The sequence below is a fragment of the Chiloscyllium plagiosum genome, chromosome 1, assembly GCF_004010195.1.
Source record: "Chiloscyllium plagiosum isolate BGI_BamShark_2017 chromosome 1, ASM401019v2, whole genome shotgun sequence".
NCBI lineage: Eukaryota > Metazoa > Chordata > Chondrichthyes > Orectolobiformes > Hemiscylliidae > Chiloscyllium > Chiloscyllium plagiosum.
The window spans coordinates 21,709,669-21,723,940 of NC_057710.1; the positions used below are offsets into that span (position 1 = coordinate 21,709,669).

Here is a 14,272-nt window from a genome sequence, read left to right on the forward strand (position 1 = left end):
CCAATGTCCTGTACAGCCGCAACATGACCTCCCAACTCCTGTACTCAATACTCTGACCAATAAAGGAAAGCATACCAAATGCCTTCTTCACTACCCTATCTACCTGCGACTCCACTTTCAAGGAGCTATGAACCTGCACTCCAAGGTCTCTTTGTTCAGCAACACTCCCTAGGACCTTACCATTAAGTGTATAAGTCCTGATAAGATTTGCTTTCCCGAACTGCAGCACCTCGCATTTGTCTGAATTAAACTCCTTCTAACTAATTCTGCCACATCTCAGCCCATTGGCCTATCTGGTCAAGATCCTGTTGTAATCTGAGGTAACCCTTTTCGCTGTCCACTACACCTCCAATTTTGGTGTCATCTGCAAACTTACTAACTGTACCTCTTATGTTCACATCCAAACATAGGTTCGTCCCACCTAGGGAGAGACAGCTCTGTAGTCCCATCCTTGGGTTTGCTTTATAATCTTTTTATTTGACCTGTTTTTCTAATCAGCCTGTTTAAAGGTGTTATTACATACCTCTGGAGCAGATGGGCCTTGAACCTGGGCCTCACAGTCCAGGTGTAGGGACACTACACTGCACCATAGGAGAGTCCCTTTGAAGGAATACTGAAACGGAAAGCTACGTGCCTAATCTGTCAAAACCCTGAATTGAACCAGGACCTTTAGACATGCAGCCTCCTAATTGAGTATTTCAGATCTGGGTCTGCTTTCTAAAAGGTTCAGGTAATGAGTTCCAACTGGCAGGCCACTGTTGTTACCAAGGGAGCTAATACTCAAGCAACTCCATAGGGGGATTAGTTAGTGATTCCCCATGCACCTTCTAGGGGTTGTCATCATCACAAGTACTCATGAACTTTTACTGATTTACTCTACACAGTGACCAGAAATTTGAAACAGAATATATTCTCAATGAGACAGGGTGGGTGTTGATGGCTTGTTAGGAGATTACTAGTTTATTGCTGATAGTGTATTTGATACTCAAAAGGCCTTTTGGTTAGTTAGATGTCATAAGTTAGCAGTGTGAGCAGTCTAATTGTCTCCGGTATCTTCTCCACTGGAAAGGGAGGAATCATAACTCAAGCTGGATAATTTGTAAATGTGAGCACCAAGGGCAGGATCAGGCTGGGTTGTGATATCAACACTGTGGAATAGCTACAAACCAAAGCGTTGACAGTCATTGGGTTTGGTGCCAAAGGGCTGCTAGCATTCCTGAGGAAAGTAATTTTTTTTTTTAATAATTTTTTTCGCATGTTGCTGCGGGGAGTGATGGAAGGATTGAGAGGCTGTTGAACACATTTGACAAGCCACAGTCTAACCCAGTGAGTGGTTACATCCAATCAGCAGAGTAGTTTGATGAGCTCCCATAACCTCTCAGATGAAAGGGGGATTTGAGACTGTCCAGACCAATCAACGCAAGTGCACCAAACCAGAATTCAGGACATCCATGTACCAGAACTGTCTGCAACATGACTCAAAACCTGCACTTCCTGCCTCTGAGGGTAACCATTGAGCCAAAGGGTGCCTCTCTTCTGACCCAGTGAATTGACAGAATTCGTATTGTATTCGCTGCATCAGTGATAATCCTGCCTTTGAATGGGCCACAGGAGTGGGCAGAGTCAGTGCAGAGAACAGTTCCAGTGAGCTAAGTGTCGGCTCTTCAAGTGATTTCAGACAGTTGGTAAGCACCTGTCCTCAATAGCTGCTGTCAGTGAACAGGAAACCCCTCACCAAAAGGCATTTTCTGAAGTGAAGGAATTAAAACTTAATTAATCATTCACAAAGTGCTCTGTATATTAACGGGCCACTGTGGATAATATTCTGATTCGGATTATCGGGCACGTGGGACTCTGCCCTGACAGTTGTGTCTTTGAGGTCATATCCTTCAATCTTGTTAAACAAATAATCTGAAGTACAGGGTTTTTATTATCAGCAAAAACATCGCTGGTGAGGCATCACATGACAACCCATGTGTTATATATCACGTTCTTGTTTGGATGTGAATGCTGTTGGAAAGACCAGTGCTTACTGCCCAAACCTAGTGACACTTGAGAACGTGGTGGATGGCCCACTTTCTTGAACAGCTCTGGTTTATGTGGTGAAAGTGTTTCCACAATGCTGTCGGGGACTGAATTCCGGGATGTAAGGCCAGTCGATGATGAAGGAACAATGGCAGGATCGTGTGCACCTCAGGGAGGGTCTTGGGAATGATGATGTTCATACGCTGCAGCTGAATTCCTTCCCGGTGGCAGAGGTCACAGCATTAGGAAGTGCTGCTAATGATACTGCTCACCATTCTCATTCTATATCTGGGAAAAAATACAGGCCATATGGAAGAACAACAATGTACTTTCAAGCCGTCCTGGTCTCAGATCCGCCTAGGATGTGTGAGGGTAAAATCACAGCCCAGCAATAATGGAAGACAGACATCCACACCTGAAATCCATCACACTGCTCCATGTTGGACAAACTTAGCTCAGCCTGTGGAAATAGGAATGAACGTGAAGTAGAAGGTGGTAGCTGATGGAAGTAAGGGGCAACGGGAGCTGGTTCTGATTGTTACCCTATGGTGAAATGTGCTTTTGGATAAGGACAGTGTCAGAATCGATCATAGTGCTTCCTCCCACACACCACCCTGGGACTAAAATAGGCTGCTTATCCTGTCTCAAAAGAACTGCACTAACGAAAGTTATAATTGTGTTCTTCGACCTGACAGAACGTTACAGCGCAGTACAGGCCCTTCAGCCCACAATGTTGCACCAACCTGCAAAGTTAATCTGATGCCTACCTAACTTACACCGATCCATTATTATCCATATTTATGTTCAACGCCCATTTAAATGCCCTTAACGTTACTGAGTCTACAACTGTTGCAGGCAGGCCGTTCCACACCACTACTACTCTCTGAGTAAAGAAAGTACCCCTGATATCTATCCTAAATCTATCACCCCTCAATTTAAAGCTATGTCCCCTTGTGTTAGCCTTCACCATCCAAGGAAAAAGGCTCTCACTGTGCACCCTATCTAACTCTCTGATTATCTCATACGTCTCGATTAAGTCAGCTCTCAACCTTCTTCTCTCCAATGAAAACAGCCTCAGTTCCCTCAGCCTGTCCTCGTAAGACCTCCCTTCCATATCAGGCAATCTCCTCTGAACCTTTTCCAAAGCTTCTACATCCTTCCGATAATGCGGTGACCAGACTGCATGCAATACTCCAGGTGCGGCCTTACCAGTGTCTTGTACAGCTGAAGCATGACCTCATGGCTCTGAAACTCAATCCCCTACCAATAAACGCCAACACACCATATGCCTTCTTAACAACCTTATCAACCTGGGTGGCAACTTTCAGGGATTTATGCACCTGGACACCATGACCTCTCTGTTCATCTACACTGCCAAGAATTTTACCATTAGCCCAGTACTCTGCATTCCTGTTATTTCTTTCGAAGTGAACTACCTCACACACTTCTGCATTAAACTCCATTTGCCAATTCTGAGCCCAGCTCTGTGTCTTATCTATGTCCCTCTGTCACCCACAACTTCGGCACTATCCACAACTCTGCCTACCTTAATGTCATCAGCAAATTTACAAACCCATCCTTCTATGCCCACCTCCAGATCACTTATGAAAGGATAAACAGCAGTGGCCCCAAAACAGATCCTTGCGGCACACCATTGATAACTGAGCTCCTATGGTGATAGTTTGCATTTTGAATAATTAAGAGTAGAGAATAATTGTAATTTCTTATTGTTCAGCAGGGATGAGTTCAATCTGTGAAGGCTGTTAAACATCATTGCTGAATTCAATGGAGTTGTGCATAAGGGAACTAAGAAGAGACTGCCCAAAGCCAGTTATAAGCTTATCTGAACCCTCTCAATCGTGAGATTCACTTCTAGCTACTATACTGCCCTGTGTTAGTGATAGAATTAGAATTCCTACAGTGTGGAAACAGGCCCTTCGGCCCAACAAGTCCACATCGATTCTGAAGAGTAACCCATCCAGACCCATTCCCCTACCTTATACTTACCCCTGGGCGGGAGGTGGGTACTGCAGATGCTGGAGATTAGAGTCAAGATTAGAGTGGTGCTGGAAAAGCACAGCAGGTCAGGCAACATCCATGGAGCAGGAAAATCGACGTTTTGACCAAAAGCCCTTTCTTTTGCCCGAAATGTCGGTTCTCCTTCTCGGATGCTGCCTGACCCGCTGTGCTTTTCCAGCGCCACTCTAATCTTATATTTACCCAACTAATGCACCTAGCCTACACATCCCTGAACACAATGGGCAATTTAACATGGCAAATTCACCTGACCTGTACATCTTTGGATTGTGGGAGGAAACAGGAGCACCCCGAGGAAACCCATGCAGACTCGGGGACAATGTGCAAACTCCACACAGACAGTCGCCCGAGGCTGGAAACAAACCCTGTTCCCTGATGCTGTGAGGAAGCAGTGCTAACCCCTAAGCCACTGTGCCACCCTCATAGAGATTTGGTGGTGTGGAACTTTGAGCAAACATTTATATGCACAGCCTTACTGACATCCTAGACACGCTGACAACACATCGGGTTCTCATCTCCCTTTCTGAGTTTCAGCAACAGGACATTTATTCATTGTCTTTCTGACACCAGGGTTATAGCACAAATGATCCACTATGATCAATGGGCATTGCCTCTCACTAGTTGACTATGTGGACTTCTGCAACAAATGACATTGGGGGATGAACTATTCAATTACAAGAGCAACAACTTGTCAGCTGTAGGACTGACCAACTTCTCTCTCTCTCTCTCTCGTTCCTTTCTGTGCAGGTTACGACATCAAGCACACAAGGAGCTTTATGCATATAAACAGGTAAGACCATTTCTCCCCTCAATGGAACAGACAGGTGATGGTATCCTAAATCTGCTAACATCCACTCAATAAAATGGCAGTTCCTTCCTTTGTGTGAGTTATGTGCTCACCAAGTTAAGGCAGGTGAACCCTGAGTGATGGAACCCTTCAAAATGTGCACGGTCAGCATCAAACGCTTTGAGTTCACCTGGAGTGCTTTGAGTAAAGGCTGTGAACTATATCTCGCTAATCTGTGACCATTTCCCACATCAGGTAGCTGAGTCCAATTCCAAACACATGTCAAACTGGGATCAATATTGTGCCATGACCCTATCCCCTGTCAGAATTTGGAAATAAATGCATCCAGAATCATTTGATGAAGATAATTTGCAGGTTGTTAAAAAACACCTTGTAATCTGAACTGTCAAAATTCTATTTTCAGTGTTGAAAAACAAAACCGATCAGGCTCACAGCACCAGAGACCTGGGTTCAGTTCCTACCTCGGGCGACTGTCTGGGTGGAGTTTCCACATTCTTCCTGTGTCTTTCCTCCGGGTGCTCCGGTTTCCTCCAAAGATGTACGGGTCAGGTGAATTGGCCACGCTAAATTGCCCATAGTGTGAGGTGCATTAGTCAGGGGTAAATATAGGGGAATGGGTCTGGGTGGGTTACTCTTTGGAGGGTCAGTGAGGACTTGTTGGACCAAGTGGCCTGTTTCCATACTGTATGGAATCTAACCTATTCAGACAACCAGTTGCCTAAAGGCATTCTTTCAATAAGTAACTCACACGTGATGTCACTGTGCAAAGCTGTACATGATATTCCTTACTTGTGTTCACAAACTTTGTTTTTCTCCATCAACCACAGTCAACATGTGGAAAGACTCCAGTTCCACCCCCTCACATAATTTCATCATTGACATCGATGTTCTGCAGTCGTTGTGAAACACATTGGACCTCTCCCAATAAAGAATGGCATGTTGGCCTGATTTTTTTGATCCTGAAGTAGGCAGTTCAAGGCAGGGAATTTCCAGATTTGCCTAACCCCCCCCTCCCCTTGCTAGAGATGCCCCCTAGTAGCATGATATCCACTCAGGAGGGAATGGTGTGGAATGGAGTTGGGCCCACTACCCTGGTAAATCGTCATCGGTAGCCAGATTAAAAAAGGCCATCTCAATTCTCTGGGATTTTTTCCCAGTTGGATATTGTGAGACTCGAGGCCCTCTAGCCCTCACCAGAGGGCACATAAAAGATCTGCAGCAGCACCGGTGTCCTCAGAAAGCCATCTAAATATAAATTAATGAAAATGAATATTTTGAATAATTGTCCACCAATTGTTGGCTAAAGATGCCCCCAAGTAGCATGATATCCACTCAGGAGGGAATGGAGTTGGGCCCACTCCCCTGGTAAATCGTCATCGGTAGCCAGATTAAAAAAGGCCATCTCCATTCTCTGGGATTTTTTCCCTGTTGGATATTGTGAGGCTCGAGGCCCTCTAGCCCTCACCAGAGGGCACATAATAGATCTGCAGCAGCACCGGTGTCCTCAGAAAGCCGTCTAAATATAAATTAATGAAAATGAATATTTTGAATAATTGTCCACCAATTGTTGTTTTAATAATTGGTAGAAAACATATGAGGTAATATTCTCCAGCGTGTTCCCATCTTGTCCCTCCCATTGAACTCTTAAATCCTCCATGCCAACTCATTCTCTAATCACCCATGCCCCCATCATGAACTCTTTACCCTCTATGCAAACTCAGTTCAGGTCATTCTGTTATAACCCGCATTTCATAACCACAATTGACGAATTAAGGACGCTGTTTCTAAACTGCGAACTTTTAAAATGTGTTGACTAATGCGATTACTTTGCCAACGCTTTCAGCAATGTTTCTAAAATGCGATTTTTCTACTTAGGGTTGTACAAGAATATTATAGGAGCACTGCATAGGAGCATGCATCCACCATGGGCATACCTCAGGGGCTGTGTTTATATTAAATAACGCCAAGTTCGGGGACATTTCTTTTAGTTTGATATTGAGACAGAGCTTCTACATTGGCCATTGACCAGTGGAGTATGCTGACTAACAGCCCTATCATCCCAATAGGAGGTCTGGTCCACCATAAGGACAAAGGCTCATTAGCAAGAATGGGAGGTGATCTCATTGCAACACATCGGGTTCTTAAAGACTTGGCAGGGTAAATGCTGAGAGGGTGTTTCGCCTCATGGGAGAGTCTAGAACGAGAGGGCATAGTCTCAGAATAAAGAGGCATCAGTTTACTGAGATGTAGAGGAATTTCTTCTCAGAGGGTTGTGGCTCTTTATAAGTCGTTGTCAGTAGAGGTGTGGGGGCAGATTCATTCTGCATATTTAAGGTTAGGATAGATAGATTCTTGACAAGGTTACGGGGGGGAGTAAACGTGAGGAATGTAGAATAAGCCATGATCCTGTTGAATGGCAGAGCAGTGCTGAAGGGCCATACGGCCTATTCCTGTTCCTATTCCTTATGGTCTTAGCTTCAGAGGGGCATCAAGCATCCAAGGGCAGTCTTCTTGCTGTGATAGGAGGACCTGGCTGGCCAGTACCCAGTTTGGTGAGGTTTTATGGGGTACAACAGACTGCCCTTGATCCTAACATTACCCTTATTTAGGTCTAGATTAGTGAGCAAATTCAACAAATTCCCTCCTTTTAGAATTAGAATTATTGCAGTGTGGAATCAGGCCCTTGGGCCCAAAAATCCACACCAACCCTCCGAAGAATATCCCACCCCGACTCATTACCCTACCCTATTACTCTACATTTCTCCTGGCTAATGCACCTAACCTACACATCCCTGAACACTATGGGCAATTTAACTTGGCCAATTCACCTAACCTGACTGTGGGAGGAAAGAAGCGCACCTGGAGGAAACCCACGCAAACACAGGGAGAACTCCCACAGACAGTCGCCCGAGGCTGGAATTAAATCTGGGTCCCTGGCACTGAGAGGTAGTTGTGCTAACCACTGCCTGTTGGCATTCGAAACAAAAATAGGGAATGTTCCCCTAAATTGAAGCATATTATTTGGGAGAATAACTGTGATTTCATTCTGCATGTAATTGTACTATTCCTGATTTAGGAGTAAATACTAGTTATACAAGTATAGTGTGTTCCGTTCACAACAACTGAAGTACTGCTTTGTACACAGAACTCACAAACAATAGTTACCTCATGGCTATGAGGGTGATCTATTAGTAATTTACAGTGTGGCTTTTTTCTGTTGTGTTCAAAAGCTGTGTGTTACTGATGGGTGCTAACCCAATGACTAATTTGTTCCTGAGGCAGAAATGTTACTGTAGCATTTCCATAAAGAGATAATATCTGTAAGATTGATTGCACATTTCAAACTCCTGTAACACTAGAGTTCTATTCATTCAGCACCTGATACCTGGAATCTATCCACACAGAAATGAAATCATTACCACAGAGAAGGAGACCATTCAGCCCATGATGTTTGTGCTTGCTCACTGTAGTCAATTCAGTCAATTTTATTCCCCTTCTCTTAGCTGACCGTGCAAGTTTATTTCCCTCAACTGTCCAGCCTTGCTTTTCAAATTATGTATCACTTGTCTCCTTCACTTTCATAGCCAGTGAGTCCAGGGTCATTATCAACCAAAAGATAATGTTCCTGCCCAAAATCTGTGTCTCCTAGTCATTCCTCTGAGAGTTAATGGGAACAGCTTTTCCTAGTCTCTCTACCAAATCTCCCTCAGTAAAATACGGCGGATGCTGGAATCCGAAATGACAGCAGAAAATGACGACAGGAAATATTTGACAGGTCTGACAGTAGCTGTGGATGAAAGACAGGGTTAACATTCCAGCTCAGTGACCTTTCATCAGAACTGGGAAAAATTGGAGATAAAGAGTGAATGGGAAAAGAACAAATGGGAATTTCAGTGATAACATGGCAGATGGGAGAAATTAAATGACAGAGAATTAGTCATGTAAGGTCCACCTTGCTTGCATGTTAACCCTTCTGCCTTTGGTTATCATAGTGTTTCACTGAATCTCAGTGTGAGCTCAAAGAATAGCATCTCATCTTTTGACTAAGTGCTTTACAGGCTTCTGCGCTGAGATTAACAATGTCACTCTATTTCCCATTTTGCTTCTTTCCCTTTGCACATTTCTCGTTTTCTCTTGTTTTTGCTTTCAGGCATGAGCACACCTGCACAAGGCACATCTTCCTTTTATTTGTCGTTTGTCATGACCCACAAAGCCAGAACTAGAGGGCATAGGTTTAAGGTGCAAGGGGAAAGATTTAAAAGACCTGAAAGACAACCTTTTCATGCAGAGGGTGGTGCGTGTTTGGAACGAGCTGCCAGAGGAAGTGGTAGAGGCGAGTACAATTGCAACATTTTAAAGATATTTGGGCAGATACATGTTTAGGAAAGGTTTAGAGGGATATGGGTCAAGCACAGGTAAATGAGACTACCTCAGTTTAGGAAACCTGGTCAGCATGGCGAGTTTGGACCGAAGGGTACTGTTACCATGCTGTATGACTCTGTGACTATGACTTTAAAATGTTCTGAAGTTCCTACATGGTGCCCTAATTGCAAGCAGCAGGGCTCCATTGCTTTTTAGATCTAAAAAAAGCTGTTGGGCCTTTTAGTTCGAACCTAGTTTAGACTATCGATTTTAATTAATGTCTCAAAACCTCAGCTGTTCTCACGTCGTGCATTAACAAAAGCTTCCTGGATTTATTTTTGCAAAAGTTTCAATCGCCAAATTCCACCCCTACTGACAATAATTACCAGTTATATCCAGCCACCTAATTAACAAACTGTGCAACAGCCATGAACAGACAGCTTTGTTTACTACAGGCTAACTGTGAAAAAAACAGATTATGGTTAAAGTTAAATGTTAATTGCAAAATTTACCCATATTTTACAAAGTGGTCAATTTTTAAAACCCTTAATTCTTGCTCATTTGTTAAATTCTTCGGAATCAATCATACTCTACAGAACTTGACCAACACTTTAGGATTAAGAATAGACTGATCAATTCATCCTTTATTTTTGATCGATTTTTAATTTAGCAGCTGAGCCCTCCTAATATTCATTAAGTATTTTACAAATTTGGCCTGAGAAAACCAAATGGTGTTGATAACACATTGCACACGAACGTAAGCAATAGGAGCAGGAATAATTTATTTGGCTCATCCTGCCTGCCATACCATTCTGTCAGGAAGGGCAAAAGTGAGGACTGCAGATGCTGGAAATCAGAGTCTAGATTAGAGTGGTGTTGGAAAAGCACAGCAGGTCAGGCAGCATCTGAGGAGCAAAAGGCCTTTCATCAGGAATGAAGACAGGGCGCCTCACCATTCTATCAGACCATCACTCATGCTTCGGGTCTCATCTCTTTTATGCCAGTTCCTGATAGCCCTCAACTCTTGATATTTAAACATACATTGACGTCTTCTTTGAACGTTTCAGTGATCTAGCCTCCAGAATTGTTTGGGGCAGAGAGTTCCAGACACTCATCCCCCTCTGAAAGGAGAAATTCCTTTGCAGCTCAATTTCAAATGAGTGTCCCTTTATCCTGTAACTATTTCCCTGGTACAAGATGCCACCACTAAAGGAAACATCTTCTCAACATTTTACCCTGTCCAGCCCCCTCAAAATCCACACTTTTTTCTGATACTGTAAAGAATAAAAGCCTAACATTTTTAGCAGTTCTGGTTAAGACAGCACCTTCATCCTACGAATCACTCTCCTGTATCTCTTTGAACCTGTCTCCAACGCCAGTGTCTCCTTTCTTAAAAATAGGGATTGAAACTGTATGCAGTACTCCAGGCTTAGCCTCAGCAATACCCTGCACAGTTATAACAGAATTCCTTAGCAATAAAGACCAGAACTTCCTTTGCCTTATTAATTATTAAGTCAGACAGTATAGAAACAGGCCCTTCAGCCAACATGTCTATGCTAACCAACAAACACCAATCTACATTTACCTGCTACAACCATAGCTTACTACATCCTGGCATTTTAAGTATTCATCCAGATCCTTCTTAAATATTGGAGGAGTATCTGCCTTGACCATCCTCTCAGGCAGAAAGTTCCATATTTCTGTCACCCTCTAGGTCAACATTTTTTTCTCAGATTTACTCTAAACCACTTTCTCCTCACCTTAAACATGTGCCGTCTGGTCTTAGACCTGTCTGCCACGAGGAAAAAAGATGCTCGTGATTTATTTTGTCTGTACCTCTCATTATTCTGTAAACCGCAATCAGATTTCTCTACACTCTTCCGTCCCTCACCATCCTCTGCTCCAGTGAAAACAAACCCTGCCTATCCAGTGTCTGCTCATGACTGGCACTTTGCATCCCAGACAACATCCTGGTCAATTCCTCAGCAGCCTCTCCAGTGCAATCACGTCCTTCTGATAGCCTGGTGACCAGAACTGTACACAGTATTCTATCTGTGCCCTAACCAATGTTTTATAAAGTTGTAACAAGACTTCTTTGCTCCTATATTCTACTCTGGGCCTCTTGAAGGCAAACATCTCATGTGCCATCGTCACCAACTTGTCTGTCTTTGGTGTCACCTTCAAAGATCTATGGATTGTGCTTCAACGTCCCTTTGCTTTTCAGTACTCTCTAGGGATCTGCTATTCATTGTGCATCTCCTTCCATCTCCTTCCCTTATTAGACCTCACTTAATGATTACCAATTTGAGCCTGAAGCCTACAGTGAAAACCTTACCCTTCAATTTGACATGATATGGGTTTAAAAGTTCTGGACGACAGGATCTATGTAGAGAATATGTTTCCACTTGTGAGGAAATTCAAATCGGGGCGCATGAATCCTGCAAAGCCAATAGTCAGACCAACAGGAGAAATGTATTTCGTCAGAGAGTGGCTGTAATGTGGTATGTGCTACCCTGGAGGTGGTTGGGTCAAAAACTAAGATGGTTTCAAAGTGAAGCTAACAAAATACAAGAGAGAGAAAAAAAATTTGCGAAAAGTCAGAGATATTAGCCAATAAGAGAAGACTGGTGTGCAGCATCAACAGCAGCACTGACTGGTTGGATCTTAGTTTGTGCTGTACATTTTATGCAACATAATTCATTAATGGTCAGATATAACCATCAAGGTTTTAGTTTGTCATTATCAGTAATTTCCAAGTATTACAGTAGAATATTTGTGAGTTTGGTTGATTAGTGCCGATGTGACAGTTAAATGTAGGTCATTTATATCAGTCTGACACATTGCGATTCTTTCTATCTTACAGGTCATACTGAAAGAGAAAGTAAAAGAACTTAATTTGCATGAGGTAAGGAAAATGTTTTGTGTATTTTTTAATGAGGATTTAGTTGCCCTTATAATTTTGTTTCCTTCAAGCTTCTTTAAAATCATTAGCACTCGGCAGTGCAGCAGTGTAGATAGCTCAGCCTTAGACTTTACCTGGGCCTTTCATCTCTTTGCTCCTGAATGTTGTGTGGATTTATTAGGGACTATGTTACATTTATGAACCTTGCAAGTGGAAGTATTTGTTGTACATCTCATTTCTGGTATCATTCTTGTAAGTCTTTATTGCACATTTTTCCATGCATTCCTTTGCATAAGATAGAATCCAGAACTATGCACAGTACTCCATATGATATCTCACCAGGTACCTGTATAATATCAACTCTCAGCTTTTCAGCTCTGTTCCATAGTTTGCATATCAGAGTTTACACTTGACTGACAGGAAGCTGCTCTGCTGGTTTTGTTAGTGTAAATATAGTGTGACTAATTCCCATTGCATACCGAGCAACACTTTCTAAGTTCCTCATTGTAACACAGGTTAGATAATTATTGGCCAAGAAACACGCGTTAGTAGGGTGGTGAGACAGAGAAAGGTCTAACCAAGTTAAAATCTTAGAGGTTAACAGTATGGAACCAGGTTTTTTGGCCCAACTTGCCCATGTCCCTCAGTTTTCAAAATATAAACCAGTCCCATTTGCCAGTGTTTGGTTGCTATCCCAAGGAGAAAGTGAGGACTGCAGCTGCTGGAGATCAGAGTTGAAAAGTGTGGTGTTGGAAAAGCTCAGCAGGTCAGGCAACATCCGAGGAGCAGGAGAGTCGATATTCCTTATGAAGGGCTTACGCCCAAAACGTTGATTTTCCTGCTCCTCGGATGTTGCCTGATCTGCTGTGCTTTTCTTTGGTCCATATCCTTCCATACTTATCCCATTCATGTACCTGTCTAAACGTTTCTGAACTGTCAAAAAATTGCCTCTCACCTTAAACCTATGCCCTCTAGATTTAGACTTCCCTACCATGGGGAAAAGCTGTCAGCTATTTACCTTATCTATGCCTCTCATGATTTTATAGACCTCTATAGACCTCAGTCTCCTCCACCCCAGGGAGAAAACTCCCAGCCTATCCAACCTCTCCTTATAACTCAAGCCTTCCACTCCAGATAGCATTAAGTAAGTCCTGATCTCACTCTTTCCAGTTTAGTAATATCCTTTCTATATTAGGGTGACCAGAACTGCGTGCTGTACTCCAGATGTTTTCTCACTAACGTCTTGTACAGCTTCAAAAAGGCATCCCAACTCCGATACTCCATGCTCTGACCAATGAAAGCAAGCATGCTGAAAATCTTCTACACCACCCTGTCTACTTTGTGAGCCTATTTTCCAGGAGCTATGAAACTGTACCTCTTTGTTCTATAACACTCCCCAGGGACCTACGTAGACTGTGTAAGTCCTGCCCTGGTTTGCCTTACCAAATTGCATTTATCTAAGTTAAACTTCATCTGCCATTCCTCTGGCCCAGTTGATCAAGATCTGGCTGCATTTCCAGATAACCTTCTTGTTGTCCTAGTCTAGAGAGGTCGATAGTGATACCTCCCAGTAAACATGTTGCGAAGGATTTTATAATTTAACTTGGTAGAATTTGTTCTGAATAACTTGGACAGCTTTACCCACTTTGGCCCTTCAAAGTTCTATTTGCGCAGCAAGTATGGTGCAACTGATAAAAAAAAAAGGTGTAATGTTCCAAAACAGAATTTAATTGCCATAAATGTATCTGCTCTCAAATGTTGGTAACAGCACAAGCTCCTGAAATTTTATTGTGCTGATGATTGTGCTGCCATTCTAATGATACAGATAATCTATAGCTTGCTCTGTCTTTGCATTGTCAAGTGTTGTCCCACCTGCCTCGGATGATAAAATGATTAGACACTAGCCTCATTGGTGGGAGGTGTATATAAAGACATGCCTTACTTTCTGTCTCTTGGGCTGCTGAATGATGCCAGGTATGTTACACTTATGCCTTAAAAGCCCCAAAGACCGGCAGATTGTATCAAATAGGAAGTGCCTTCAAGTGTAACAAGCAGACCCGATCTGACTGAAAGTACCAGAATACTGAGAGGCCTGGATAGTGGACATGGAGAAGATGTTCCCACTAGTCGGAGAGGCT

The 14,272-nt window shown here is 43.0% G+C and overlaps 1 protein-coding gene across 2 annotated transcripts in view; it reads left to right on the forward strand.

Moving 5' to 3' along the window:
- The window catches only part of rnf24 (ring finger protein 24), a 151,177-nt gene that overhangs the window by 111,801 nt on the left and 25,104 nt on the right, over positions 1–14,272 (forward strand). For both annotated transcript variants that reach the window (XM_043700148.1, XM_043700086.1), the window contains exons 3-4: positions 4,810–4,852; positions 12,096–12,137. In XM_043700148.1, the coding sequence (XP_043556083.1) occupies positions 4,810–4,852; positions 12,096–12,137 (85 nt within the window). The remainder of the gene's footprint in view (positions 1–4,809; positions 4,853–12,095; positions 12,138–14,272) is intronic.